The following is a 14,130-nucleotide window of genomic DNA, read 5'->3' as shown; positions in this document are numbered from 1 at the left end:
ACTTACCCCATAGCTGTAAGGATAGCATGACTCAGGCTGCTGAGAGCATGGCATCAGGAATGCAGGGGAAGGAGTGGGGTGCCTGCCTTAGGCCTCCTGCCCTGCGAATTGCCCTGTGCACTGTTTCAGCTGAGATCCCAAAGAGGATAAGCACTTGGCAGGAAGTAGAGCGTGGAGCCAGGGGCACATTCCTGCTGTGGCTGTGGCCCAAACGGTAGCTCAGCACAGGACAGGACCCCTGGTTGATGCTTGCTTCGGGGGTTTGAGGAAGAGAAGTAAGGACTGCCTGGCTGGGGGTCTTTTCCCGTCCCCTGCTCGTCCAGTGCCCAGGTTGAGCCACTTGTGACCCAAGATGGGAGACACATGTCCGTGTGTGTGTGTGTGTGTGTGTGTGTGTGTGTGTGTGTGTGTATGAGAGAGACCGAGACCGAGTGCCACTCTGGTTGCTTTCTGAATCTATTCCCAAGTGGCACAGGGATTATTTGTGCCTTCGTTCCCCTCCACTCATGTGGATGACTGAGATAGCAGGCCCGGCTCCAAACGTCCCCATGTCCCCGCAGAGGCAGCTCCTCTGAGAACACCTAGATGCCCACGACTCTCCGGATTACTCTGGTACACCCACTTCTCTCTCTCTCTCTTTAGCAGGAGGGATTTGAGGGGAGGGTGCGATCCCTACAGACCTCTGCTGCCGCTTTCCTGTCATTTGTGTTTTACCAGCCTCCTGCTGCTCTCCTACCCACCCCCTCCCCGCTCGCAATGGCTTAACTGAGGGGCCTCCAGATAAGAGAGACTGAGGGAGGAGGCCAGTCTCCCTTAAGCACTCATACCCGGCAATTAGTTTCTGTTATTGCCAATTCGGGATAAGTAGAAAATAACAGAGGAATGGAAGTAGGACTCAAAGCCCATGCCAAGTGCCTGGCATGCGTTACCATGACATTTTCATGTATGTCACATGGGAAGCCACATCGCAGGCGAGGCGTGGGGGTGGGGTTGGTTTTCAGGGGTGGCCCACAGACCAGCAGCGTCACGTGGGAACTCAGTAGAAAGGCAGATTCTTGGGCCCACCCCAGACCTGCTGGATCAGAAACTCAAGGATGGGGCTGATAGTCGGATTTAGCAGGCTCTCCAGGTGATTCTGATGCACGCAGAGTTTGAGCACTGAGGATGGATGGAAGAAGGGGTGGTGGCCGAGGCTTGGGGGGCCGGACGGGAAGTTTCAAGGCAGAGGAGGGCGGAGGACTCGTGCTTCTCGGTCATGTGCCGGCAGGTCAGAAACCAAGCATTTCCGGCTACTTTCTTCCATGCAAACCTTTCGGATTGGGGATTAAACCTTTCAGCGAAGCAGCTCTTGCTGTTCCCGTTTCAAAGAGATGTCCACTGAGGCTCTGAGTCTTGCCAAAGTCAATGCAGAGGTGAGATGAGAACCCAGGCCGCTCTGGCCCTGAAGCCTGAGCTCTTTCCGCCACACCAGCTGCCTCCTCGCCCACCTGTCGCTCAGCTGTGCCTCTGCCGCCTGCCTGGCTCCCTCCTCTACCCCGCCGTCACCCAGGCAGCCCACCACGCAGAGGCAAAAAGACAGCATCCTTGAGGCAAATAAGGGAAGCCCTGGGGGACGTGGGAGCAGGGCTGAGGGTGCCTGTAAGCCTGACTCCCTCCAGCCTCCAGGGCTAAGTGCAGCTGGGGCACCAAGGTGCTTGTGCGATGTTCCCAGAGGCCTGCATGGTTGCCTTAATGTAGTAAGAGCTCCTGCATGGCCCCGGGTGTCAAAACCAATACATATTCATTGCTGCCTACAGGTACCAAGCCCTGTGCTGGGAGCCGTGGGGGAAACTGAGGCAAGCATAGTTTCGGGCTTCAAGGAGCTTCTGGTTCTGAGCCAGGGAAACAAACACTGGTGGTGACCAGCCGGGGTGCTAGGGAGACTGGGCTGGCCAGGGTACCTCAAGCCAGGTGTTGGAAGAGTTCAGAGAGATTCATGTGGTGACTTTAGGGGACAGAACAAAGGCTTTGGGGGGCAGACCTAAGAACCACAGGGCAGTGGCTCTGTTCCCGACACTCTCACTGACTCTGGGTAACCTTGGACAAGTTACCTCATGCCTTTGCCCTGTCTCCTTGTCTACAGAATGGAGTCAACAAAGCCTCACTCAGGAGATTGCCTTATTAGATTATACCAGGCATCATGCTGTGTTTTCCTTCCTTTCAGAGGATCACTTTAGGCTACACCAAAACAGGAAGGCTTCATGGAAGAGGTAGCTTTTTGCTTTGGCACTGAAGGATGGCTAGAATGTTTTTGGTGCTTTCTGTGTCTTTAAGGAATCTGTGGGTGGACTCTGGGCTCGTGGGGTCGTCTGAGGAGAATGGCTTTCCAGGCAGCTGTGGGGAAGGAAGTCATCTTATTCAGTCTGGAAGGTTATTTTTTTTTTTTAAAGCTTGTTTATTTTTGAGAGAGAAAGAGACATACAGAGCACAAGCAGGGGAGGGACAGAGGAAGGAGACACAGAATCCGAAGCAGGCTCCAGGCTCCAAGCTGTCAGCACAGAGCCCGACGCGGGGCTCAAACTCACGAACCTCGAGATTGTGACCTTAGCCAAAGTCAGATGCTTAACCGACTGAGCCACCCAGGCAGCCCTGGAAGGTTATTTTTTAAATGTGGTCCCGAATCCTGTTGCACAGGGCAAAGCCAGGTGGCCGGTGCAGGTTGTTGGGAACGGCCGTGCTCAGCTTCTGTTTCCTGCTTTGTCTCGTAGATGATGCAGTTCGCCTGGCAGAGCTACAAGCGTTATGCGATGGGGAAAAACGAGCTCCGGCCACTCACGAAAGACGGCTACGAGGGCAACATGTTCGGTGAGTTGGTGTCCGGGAGACCCACTGCCCCCTGCTGGCTGAGTGGAGTGCAGTTTGGGCTTTTCACTCCCTGAGTTGTGTCCCTATTTCCCCAGACCTGGGCGCTCCCAAGGCCGAGTCCCTTCTAGGTTCTTCAGGCTTCTGAGCGCTCTAGATTTGGGGGACACCCTTGCGCTTCTGTCTCGCTCTACACCCGTCTTTGTATGTACTTAGCATGTGTTTTAGACCAAACACACTCAGACATGTGACTGGGGATAGTGAGCAATGGAGACCTGTGGCCGACTAGCAGGTTTGGGGCTCTGAAGGGCTCAGGTGTGGACTGGCTTTAAACCCACTCCTCGATGCGTAGGGGTGACGTCCTAGAGAAACAGCAGGTGTCTGGTGAGGTGGGCGCAGTCGCTGCCTTTGGGGCCCTGCAGGTGCGCCTCGCATGCTGACCCGGTAGACGGACAGCACCGTGGCCCATCAGGGAGCAGCGTGGGTGCTGCCATGTGTCACCAGCTCGCGTGTGACCTGCAGCCTTGCTTGCCCGTGTCCCCTCCCTCTCCAGCCCTGGGTTCTCCTAACTCAAAAGCCTCTCTCAGCTGGAGAGACTGCAAAGTGCCTTATTGTGGGCATGACCTCACATTCCAAATTTAATACCCTTCCAGGTCGCCAGCCCCCCTGTCTGCAAGCCTTTCACAAGAAAAGCCACCCTGCTTACTTCTTCCTTGAGAGTCAGGAGCTCTCGGGGGCTGGAGACACAAACTCACACCCCGTGTTCCTTACTCTTCAGAGACACAGGCTCCTGAGGTCCAGAACCAAAGAACCATGTCAGTTGAAAAGTCCCAGGAAAACCTGTTTAATGTTTAATGTTTATTTATTTTGAGAGAGAGGAAGAGCAAGCACGTGCAAGCGAGCCAGGAGAGAGAGAGAGTGTGTGTGTGCGAGCGAGCAGGGGAGAAGGGCAGAGGGAGAGAGAGCACTCCATGCTCAGCGTGGAGCCTGACTCAGGGCTTGATCTCACGACTGCAAGATCACGACCTGATCCCGTATCAAGAGTTGGCCACTTAACCAATGGAGCCACCCAGGCTCCCCTCCCAGGAAAATCTTAAAGGCAGATATAAAGGAATGACCCCTGTGTGTATGGTCTTGACAGAAGTATTTGTGTGTGGGAAAAGGGACACAGGACTTGACTTCTTCCTGTGTCAGCATCACATCCTTTCTGGATGTTCAAATAATTCACTCTGTGTTGGGGGAGGGGGGCAGGGAGAGAGAAAGAAAGAATTTGGGTAGCTGCTTATTTTTCTTAGATTATCTTAGGAATGTAGGAAAAAGGAAAAAAATATCAAAAGGTGTAAAACAGAAAACAAATAACTCATTCTGCCACATAGATGCAGCCTCTGTTGATATCTTGGTTCATTTCCTTCGAGCAGTCTTCTCTGTACTTTTTTGTTTCCCTCTGTATGCAATTTTATGTCCTCTCTGTCTCTGTCTCTCTGTCTCTCTCTGGTTTTGCTTAATGTTACATCATAAGTATTTCCCTAACTTATTCAAATTTTTTTCACCAAGAATGTTTTTAATGGTCGCAATTACTGCATGGATATGCCGTAATTCATTTAACCATCCTGCTGACATTGGACAGAAGCCGTTTCCAATTTTTTGCTATGAAAAATAATCCAGCAGTTACCATCTTTGTGCATAAAATGTTGCCTTAGCACAGATCCCTACGGAGGACTCCTGAGTCAGAAGAGGGGAAGACAGATGTTGCTTTAACCTCCCATGTGAAATGTGCGGGTTCCTGTTTAGGAGCCTGGCTGTCCTCCTGCCCTAGGACACAGATCTTCCCCAACATCAGCCCTGGGGAAAGGTGGCTGGCGTGGGTCTCCTCAGAGTCATTGGAGCTTTGGCTCCTAGGGGAAATCAGGGCTGGAACCCCGGAGGCAGTTGGTGAAAATTCAGGGAATTGGCAGAAGTCGGGGGAGGCCGATTTCTGAAACTGTTGCTCAGACCACCCATGGGGCGGAGGGAGCACCACGGGGAGCATTGCACAGAGGATTGGGCTAAGCCATGACCCGTTGTGTAAAATTCCTGAGGGCTGCCGTTTGCATCTCAGCTCGTCAGCCCCCATTCAGTCACCAGACCTGATGGAGAGTGGGTGGCTAGAATGGAAAGAACCTTGGACCTTGAGGCAGAAGACCTTGGTGCAAGTCCTCATTCTGCTCTGTGTTATCTGTGTGGCCAAGTCCAAGTGACTTTCCCTCTCTGGGCCCCTGCTCATTCGTCCTTCTCTCTGGACTTCTGTGAGAGCATGTATGACCATGCAGAGGGCCCAGTATGTATGAGTGATTTACAATTCACAGCATAAGAAATGCAGTCAGCAGTTGACCAGCTGAGCCCATGGGAGGTCCTGAAGGCCCCGGGCGTCTGTCTCCAGAGCAGCCTTAGCAGGACCCCGCGTGCCCTGTCGTCCGGTGTTTGCAGCCATCCTGGCAATGAGGCAGTGTCTGTCTTGTGCGCCAGCAAAGGAGTGGCAGTGGGTGGCTGGCTCCTGGGAGAGGAAGGTGTGCTGGGACCCAGGCACTGGACAGGGGGAGCTAGTCTCGACTTCCTCTTTCACTCCACGAGTGCTTGTTTACCGGCTCCTGGTTGTGCGGCTTAGGCAGGTTGTTCCTCTACGGGCCCAAGTTTTTCTGCACGGTCCCCGAGCCCAGGGCCCACCTGACACACAGAGCCTGCTGGATGTGTAGTAGCAAGGACTGTGGCCACCACACGTGTGTCCTATGAGACAGAGGCTTATGGGAATGCCAAGGAGGTGGCTCTGGTTGGGAGTGGACCCACGAGGGGCTTTGAAGCTTGACTATTCCTGAAGATGGAAGGAGGCGAACTGGCCTGAACTGGCTGCTTGTCACCCTGCCACTTCTTTTCCTGGACTCATGTGGGCTGCTGGGTGGCTGGGCTCTGGCCGCCACTGTCTTCAGCGACTTCACTGTAAACCGAGCCCTGCCAGGAAGGTCAGGCGGCGCAGTGCCCATGCTGCCCACCTTGCCAAGTTGTTTGGACCTAGCTCTCACAGCCCCCTTCCCGGGCCTGCACGCGGGGAAGAGTGATGAGTTCATGCTGGTGCCTGGCTTTGCAGGGAGAACGTCAGATGCCGAGCCTGGTGTCCTGTGTGGCATTTCTCCCTCTCAGCTGCCCACACACCCCTCCCCAAATCTGCTCTCAGTCTGAGAGCAAGACCACTGCGTGGGGTGTCTCTCAAGCCAGTATTTGTATCCGAAGCAATTCTGTATCAAAGCAGCTTCCTTTTTCCTAACATCCGGCTCAGCAGGCCCTGTCTGAAGACGTTCCCAAGGCCCCTGGGTGGTGAGCAAGGTCGCAGCCTGCTCCTTGCCTTGTGCCCCCCTTCCCCCCCCCACCCCACCCCGGCCATGGCAGTGATCTGCCTCTTTGCCCTTCCTGAGAGAGGTCACCAGAACTTCCCTGTTAGTGACCAGCCAGGTGGCGGAAAGAGTGTGGACTTGGGATTGAAGCATGCCTGAGTAGGACCTCTGTGTTGTCACTCTGTAGCCGCGTGGCCTCAGACTGTGGAGTGGGGCAGGGGCCCCTGCCTCCTGGGCCCGTGGTGACGGCCTGGAGACAGACAAAGGCTTAGCCCCGAGCCAGGCCCAGAGCAGACACTGGATGGCAGTGCTCTTATCACTAGTAAGTCTCAGAGGCCAGCCTGCCCCCTGAAGGATTCATTCAAGGAGGGGAGGGAGAGGAACCAGCTGTAATGAGCAGCAGCGATGCCGTAAAGCACAGTGGCTCAGTACACAGAGGCCCAGCCTCCTTACCCATAGAAAGCGCTCTGCTAAGAGTTGGAGGACTAAACAAGCTGGCCGAGGAGCGTGGACTTGGGGGCCACACAGCTGGCATCTGCATGCTGCTCCACCACTAAGCTGTGTGACCTTGGGCAAGCTTCTTGACCTCTCTGGGCCTCCGTGTCCCAGCTGTAGGTCGGGACAGCAATACTAACTACTCATAGGATTGGTTTGAACGCTAAATGAGCTAAGCCATAGCAGTGCTCATATTCATGTCTGACATTCTTCAAGTCAGCTGATATGAGGATGACGTAAGTCCCTTAGGGCAGTGTGTGCCTCTCCTATTTTGACTGGGGCATGCCCAAGGCCCCTCGGCCCAGGGGCCCACCTGAGGGCACCGGGGCTTTCCAGGCCTTCCTTGTTTCCCCAGCTCTTGAGTGCTCCTTGCAGAGATCATGGGTGGGCAGCCCACTGGTGGCCAGCGTCCCGTGTGCACCTTCATTTGAGCAGCTGACAGAGGAATTTTTAACAGGGAAGAGGGCAGGAGAAGGTTAAGGTTCAAGGCCATGGAATAAATCAGCCTCCTGCCAGAATAAGAATTTCCGGGCAGGTAGTAAGTGACACCTTGCTTGGGTGCCAGCTGCCAGCCCTGAAGCACTTAACGAGCATTAATCCTCCCAAGAAGTCAGAGTGAGCCTGATAGCTTCATCTTCCCCTGGCAGTGAGGAAAATCAGCACGAGAGCAGAGTCTTGGGAGGGTGCCACCAGAGAGCCTCTTTGAAGGAAAGTCCTACCTCTTCATCTGAGCGTGGGGGAAACCAAGCTCAGAGAGGGGAAGGGACTTGCCCAGGGTGACACAGCATGTTAATTGCAGGACCGAGGCTTGGACTCTGGTAGCGAGAGTCCCAGCCCAGTCCTCCTTCCACCACCCACTCTGAGATCAGCTAAATGTACCAAGGCCAGATTGTCAGAGTGCAGGCCTATGGTCATGGCCAGATCGCCACCAGGAACTAGGAGTTTGCGGAGCTGTTCCAAGAGCACACTGTCGGTGGGTGGATGATTTGGGGGCTCCCTGTACATGTATCACACCAGGCACTGCAGCTGCATTCTCTTGTCTTCCTCATAGCCCTTGGAAGGGACACATTATCCATTTTATCCCCATTTCACAGATAAGGAAACCGAGAAGAGGTGACTTTTAGGACTTGCTTAGTCACACAGTTATCAAGGAGAGACTTGATCACAAGGCTCTCGGACTCCACAAACCAATCCATAAACCACTGTGCGGCCCTGTCCCCCAGTCACCACATGCGGTGGCCACAGAGAAAGGAACAGGGCAGAAGGATGGTTTCAGGGCTGGTGGTGGTGCATCTTCCACTCCACTGCCCTCATGGAACCTGGAGAAGACACGTACTTCGTGGCCAGAGTCTGCAGCCGCCCGTCTCCAGGACTCAGTTTCTAGTGGACATCAGCTGAGTATTCAGGGCCTGGGAAAAAGATCAAGATTTTCCTCTTTTCTCCCAGCATAGGAAGATATTTTATCCCTGTCCAAGAATGAAAACACGTAAGTGCAAAATTGTCAGCATGATGAGCTAAGAGAGGTACGGATTTGAGAACCACACCTGTCCAAGCTTGAATCCTAGCTCCGCCACTTGCTAGTCACGTGACCACGGGCACGGTTCTTTCTTTCCTTTCCCTCCCTCCCTTTCTTCCTTCCTCCCTTCCTCCCTTAGCAGGGGAGGGGCATAGAGGGAAGAGGACAGAGGATCCAAAGGCAGCTCTGTGCTGACAGCAGCCAGCCCGACGTGGGGCTCGAACTCCCAAACTGCAAGATCACGACCTGAGCCAAAGTCAGACACTTAACCAACTGAGCCACCCAGGCACCCCAGGTTTCTTAATCTCTCTGCACCTCGGTTTCCCCATCTGTATGATGAGGAGAATACCGACATCACCCAGCAACCGGGAAGATCAGATAAAGTTAACGTGTGGGAAACACCCAGTGTCGCACTGGCCATGTACACTCATGAACCATAAGCTGCTGCCGCTGTTATTCTATTTGTTAAAAGATAATTGTGGAAATAAATGTGGGAATAATCACATTCCAAGGAAAGAAACAGTGCCTGGCACATCTCAGGCAGTAGGCTCTTAATAAATATTTTGGGATGAATGAATTGCCCACCGTAGCCCCTGCCTGCCCTGTTTGCCCCTAATACCCCGTCCTGGGTTTGGCTGGGGAAGGGCTGGATCCTGCTCTGCTCACTGTTCCTCTCACTCGCTTCAGTTGCCTTGACCTCCTCCTCCATCACAAAGTGCATTTGGAATCAGCAAACTAACCCAGGAAGAGCGACGGTCCTGCTTAGTCAGGAGATCTGCCTTTCAGGCGTCTTCTCTGTGGAGGATGGAGGCACTTGCGTGGCCAAAAGCAGCGCTCTCTGTGCTCCCAGCCGGCTCAGGATGACCATGAGAGCCCCAAATTGGATTCCTCCTCTGCCCTGCGAATCCCCGATAGAACTGCCAGCCCAATCCCCATTTCGAGGGATGATTTATGGCCTTGGGTTGAGCTAAGAGGCAAAATGAACACAGCGTGATTTTCAGATCACAGGCTGGGAATGTTCGGCCTTGGCAGAGAGAAAAATCATCTTTGCCTTGTAAACGGAGCAAATATGATGTTGAAGAGGGAATAAATCCAGGTTCCAAGATGTCATTTTTACAATTGCTTTTTGGTGTATGACCTAGTAGTGCCTTCTGCAACATGCTCAGTCTCCCCCCACCCCCGACTCCCGCCACACCCCTCCCAGTCTTACTGGGTCTTTTTGTGGGGTTGAGAGTTACTCTCCCAGTATGGCTGCCTAGGGAATTGCACACTTTGCCAGACAGTTTGTGAAAACCACCTGCTTCTGCGGTTTTCCACAGAACTCCATGTTGTTTCCGTGGGTCTTGGAGCCTGTGTCTGGGAGGCAGCATTTTGACTTTGGAGGTTCGCCTGGGCTCATGTCCTCATCAGCATTTACCAACCGAATGAACTTGGGCAATCCCGAGTTCATTCACAGAATCCCCTGAGCCTCAGTTTACTCACCCGTGGAAGGGGGTGGGGCAGGCATAGGGCACCCCAGCTCCCTGCCTGGCGTGCTCGCATCCCCCTCCTCTCCTCCCCTGCTATTGGGTAACAGAGCACATTGACTTCTCTGGCTGAAAACACCCTATCTACTTTTTGGAGGGTTTCTTTGTTCTGAAAAACAAACACACAACACCAAGGATCCCATAGTTCTTGGGAAAATCCGTGTCAGGCCACACTGCTCACGGATCTCTAGCAGGCTGTGGTGCACATTCCTGACCCAGGCTTTGAGTCTGTTTTGAGAAAGAGCTGTCGTCTTCCTTGGAAGCGGTGATGTTGCAATTGCTCAGAGGGAATGGGTCAGGCCTAAGGGCGGCGAGCAACCCTCCCGGGGAGTCACATGTGTGGGGAGCGGGGGCTGCTCCATCCAGAGGCTGGAGGCTGTCAAAGTGCAGAGGAAATGGATTAGAAGCACTGGTCACTGGCCGATGAGCTTTTAGTACAAGGAGGGTGATGGGATGAAAATATTAACCCCACACGTGAAGGACGGGAAGAACTGGCAGGTGCTGGTAGGATGCTACAGCCTCATGGGGGCCTCCCTGTGGCCTTGAGTGACACATCCTTGATTTCCCGGCCACCTCCCGAAGACGAGAAAGTCCCTCAGGTCACACTGGGTCATTACCAGAGCAACTCGCTCACCTCTAAATTAGCTAGCCGGCTGGATGCTCACACTCTGCGGCCGCCTACCTTCCGTGGCCTGGTGCTCTGTACCCGCCTCCCGCGAAGACAGTTTTTTTCCCAAGCACTTTCTAATTAACATGCATCTTGGCTGTTTTCTTTTTCTTTTTGTTTAAAGGCTTCCCACCAGCACAGAGCATAATTTATTTCTCTAAAAAATATAGTAGCAGGTTGTTGTAAAAAGAAAACCCGAGGCCGGGAGCCTTGGGTCCCCGTCCCAGCCCTGGCGCCAGCAGCCACGTGAGCCGGCGGCTTCCTCTGGGGCCTCGTCCGGTCTTCTGTACAAAGACGCCTGTCCCTCTGTGGTTCCGGGTTGGTTACCTGGATGATTTCTTTCTTTTCCTTTCTTTACCCCCACCCCCTACCCCCGAGAGGCTATTTGGGCTGTGCTGGTTCTCTTGACATCTGAAATTTTAGTAACAAGTCTTGTTCCTGTCAGGGAGAAGTGAGTCAGGGTATCTATTCCCAGAGCAAGTTGCTGGAGGCCTAAAATGATTCATATTGAAAGTGACATTCCCTCCTGGAGGCGGTGTGTTCTCACCCACTTTCCAAAGACCTTGCCTTCCTTGGAAACAAGGCTGAGCCCACAGCACACAAGCAGCCCCCTTCTCTTCACACCACATTGATGGCGAGCACTTGCCAAATCTCCCAACAAACTCAGGGACAAATAGGTATGTGAAATTCGCAGAATCGCAGACTGTCAGTGCCAGTTGGATTCTTTGAAACCATCTGGTCTGATGTCTGGAGGATGGGGAGGGAGGGACGGGAGCCGTCACAAAGACCTGACAGATAGGACTTGTGCCCTGGTCTATTCACTTGGGCCTCGATCTTTGTTTTTTTTTTTTTTAATTAGTTTTTAAAAATTGAGATGTAACTTCTACCTTACATGCAGTAAAACGCACTCATCTTAAGTGCACATCCCAATGAATTTTACATACAGGTGTCCCCTGTAACTACCTTGCAGATCAAGGTAGTGTTTCCCTTGCCCCAGAGAGTCCCCACAGGCCCCCAGCCAGTCAGTAACCCCCACGGGTCACCGCTGTTCTGACTTCTATCATCTTAGATGAGTTTGGTCTGTTTTAAAATTTCACAGCAGATTGTGTGTACTCTTTTATGGGTTTGCTGCTCTTCACTCGTAATTACATCATAAACAGTAGTTCATTCCTTTTCAAGTTTATCCACCCATTCTACTGCTGTTAGACATTTTTGTTTCCGGTTTGTGGCAATTGCAAGTAAACCCTGTATCCCTCCGTGGTCACTCCCCACGTCCCTCCAACCCTCCCTCCCCTGCCCGCCCCCAGGCAACCGTCAATCTGCTTTCTGTCCCTGCACAGATTTGCCGGTGCTGAACAGGTCATCTAAAAGGGGTCATGTAATATCTGATCCCTTGTGAATGGCTTCTTTCATTGGACCTAATTTTTTGAGGTTCGTCCACACTGTAGCACATACTTCATTTCCCTTATTGCTAAATAATATCCCGTTGTACGAGTATACCACATTTTATTTATCCCTTTAGCAGCTGAGGGACATTGGATCGTGTCTGCTTCTTAATTCGTTTGTCTATTACGAATACTGCTGCTATGAACATTCATGTCCAAGTTTCTGGGTGGATGTGGGTTTTCATTTCTCTTGGGTGTTTGCGTAGGAGTGGAGCTGCTGGGTCATATGGTAACTATGTAAACTCCTAAGGAACCTCCAGAGTGGTTGCCACGGGGCTGTGCCATTTCTCGTTCCTGTTGAGGGTGACAAGCACTTCTGTACGTGATTGTTGGTGGAAACAAGCAGTCACTTGTGTTGGGATCTGCCCAGGGTTCGAATCGCTGTGTTATGCTGTATTTGTATGTTGACCTTTAGTTGGATGCTGCCAGTTTGGCAAAGTAGATAAGCTAATCGGTAGTCCCACCAGCCATGTTCGAGAGTTCTGGTTATTCTGTTATCCTCGCCAATGCTTGCTGTCCTCAGTATGCTTGATCATGGCCTCCTCCTGAATACTTCCCTCTTAATCAGATGCCGCCTCCCTTGTTGAAAGCCCAATCTTCTTAGGCATGTGCTCCCTGGAGCAGAGCTGCCCTGTACTGTGTCTTCAGCCCTGGTCTGGAAGGGTCCTTGTTCTTCCTGCCTTAATCTAGGAGGAAATGGGGCTCTCAGGCTGGCTACCTCAAGTGCAAATGGTCAGCAAAATCTTCTCCATTACTCCCTACTCACGCTGTCTCAGTGCCATTGGGTGACCTCTCTACTCCCTAGCCCATCCCAGCTGTGACACACAGGTCCAAAATGGCGTGAACTGGATGGACCTTCTTTCATTCAGTTACCATGCAGAAAGGGGGTGGGGAGGGGTCTTAATAAAGAAAATGTTGACGTTGGGTCAGAAGACTTGGATTCTCCAAACCCTGGCTCTACCAACTCACTGGGCAGGAGTCACATTTCTTTTCTGAGCCTCAGTTTTCTCTCCTGTGGAATGGGGAGGTTGACACCTTCTCACAGGTTTGTCACTGGGATCCCATGAGACCATTTCTTTATCTGTCTGTGATTGCTCAGTGCCAGGCACTATTCTAGACACAGGGGGAAGCAGCAGGGGGCGAGACCGATAGATACCCGTGTAGACCTCACAGGCTAGTGGGGAGACAAATACACGAATTTACAGTTTCAATTAAGGTAGTACAGGTGTGAGGTACACAACTCACACCAAGTGCTCTTTAATTCCTTCTTGGAGGGATGGGCTTCAAAAAAACTTCCTGGAGGAGGTGGCCTCTACACTGAGACCCAAAGCATGAATGAAGAAGCGTAAGAGAGGGTCATGGGCACAGAAACATGAGGGCAGCAGCCTAGAGGGGAGATTGAGTGAGACCATGGCCCTTGAGGTCTAAAGGCTGTTCAGTGTGGCTGGAGCAAGTAGGGGTGTGGTACGAGACCATACTCGAGCTGTACTGCCACGAATGTAGCTCCCCAGCATTTTCTCCTTCCCCCAAACCTCACGAAGGTGAGGAGACCTGGCTTCTAATTGCTTCTCAGCCACCAGTCTGCTCTGTGACCCAGACAAGGCCCCCTCTTTCTGTGAGCTAATTTCCCCATCGTACAGCATTGGGCGTCTGGCATATGGTGTCTCCTGTTGCTTCCCAGTCCTAAAATAGCAGGTGATTGGGCTACCTTGGGGTGTGTTTCACCCTGGCTGATGAAAGCCTGGTGTGGCCGGGTAGGCAGTGAGCTCAGCGGCGGGGGCAGAGGTGCGGCACTGGGCACGGGTCTGAGTGAGGACCCGGGAGTGGCCACTTCCCTGGGAGGACTTCCCTCCCCCCAACCCCTCGGCGCCTCTCAGGCCGGCAGATCCGTTCCCTGCTGCACTGTGGGCTGCTCTCCCCAGGCATGAGAACCAGGCAGGGATCAATAGAAATTGCTGAGAACTTCTGAAGAGGGCATGGAGGAGGATAAAGAGACCCGGAAGTGTGTTGTCAGCACAATTTAGGGCTAATACTCAAGTTTGTTTTTCTTCTCATCAAATCTGAAAAGCAGTTTGAAATCCAGTGCTCTTGTTTTGTTTTGGTTTTTAATGACTGGATAAAAGCACAATTGCATTTTCTCCCCCAATAACTTTGAATTCTGGGAATAGACCATGTGGGGATAATTGCTGTTGTCTAATCCTGCCGATGGCCACGCAAATGATGAGGACGGGGAGGAAGGGAGCCATGGTGGCAGTGGCAACAGAGGCCCTCTGCC

The 14,130-nt window shown here is 52.7% G+C and overlaps 1 protein-coding gene across 2 annotated transcripts in view; it reads left to right on the top strand.

Annotated features, from left to right (window-relative positions):
• The window catches only part of MAN1C1 (mannosidase alpha class 1C member 1), a 138,353-nt gene that overhangs the window by 49,550 nt on the left and 74,673 nt on the right, over positions 1 to 14,130 (top strand). For both annotated transcript variants that reach the window (XM_039232314.1, XM_039232304.1), the window contains exon 2: positions 2,748 to 2,844. In XM_039232314.1, coding sequence (XP_039088245.1) covers positions 2,748 to 2,844 — 97 coding nt within the window. The remainder of the gene's footprint in view (positions 1 to 2,747; positions 2,845 to 14,130) is intronic.

Source organism: Hyaena hyaena, unplaced genomic scaffold, assembly GCF_003009895.1.
Source record: "Hyaena hyaena isolate Hyena2069 unplaced genomic scaffold, ASM300989v1 scaffold_3, whole genome shotgun sequence".
Lineage (NCBI taxonomy): Eukaryota > Metazoa > Chordata > Mammalia > Carnivora > Hyaenidae > Hyaena > Hyaena hyaena.
This window is presented reverse-complemented; position numbering and strand designations above follow the sequence as displayed.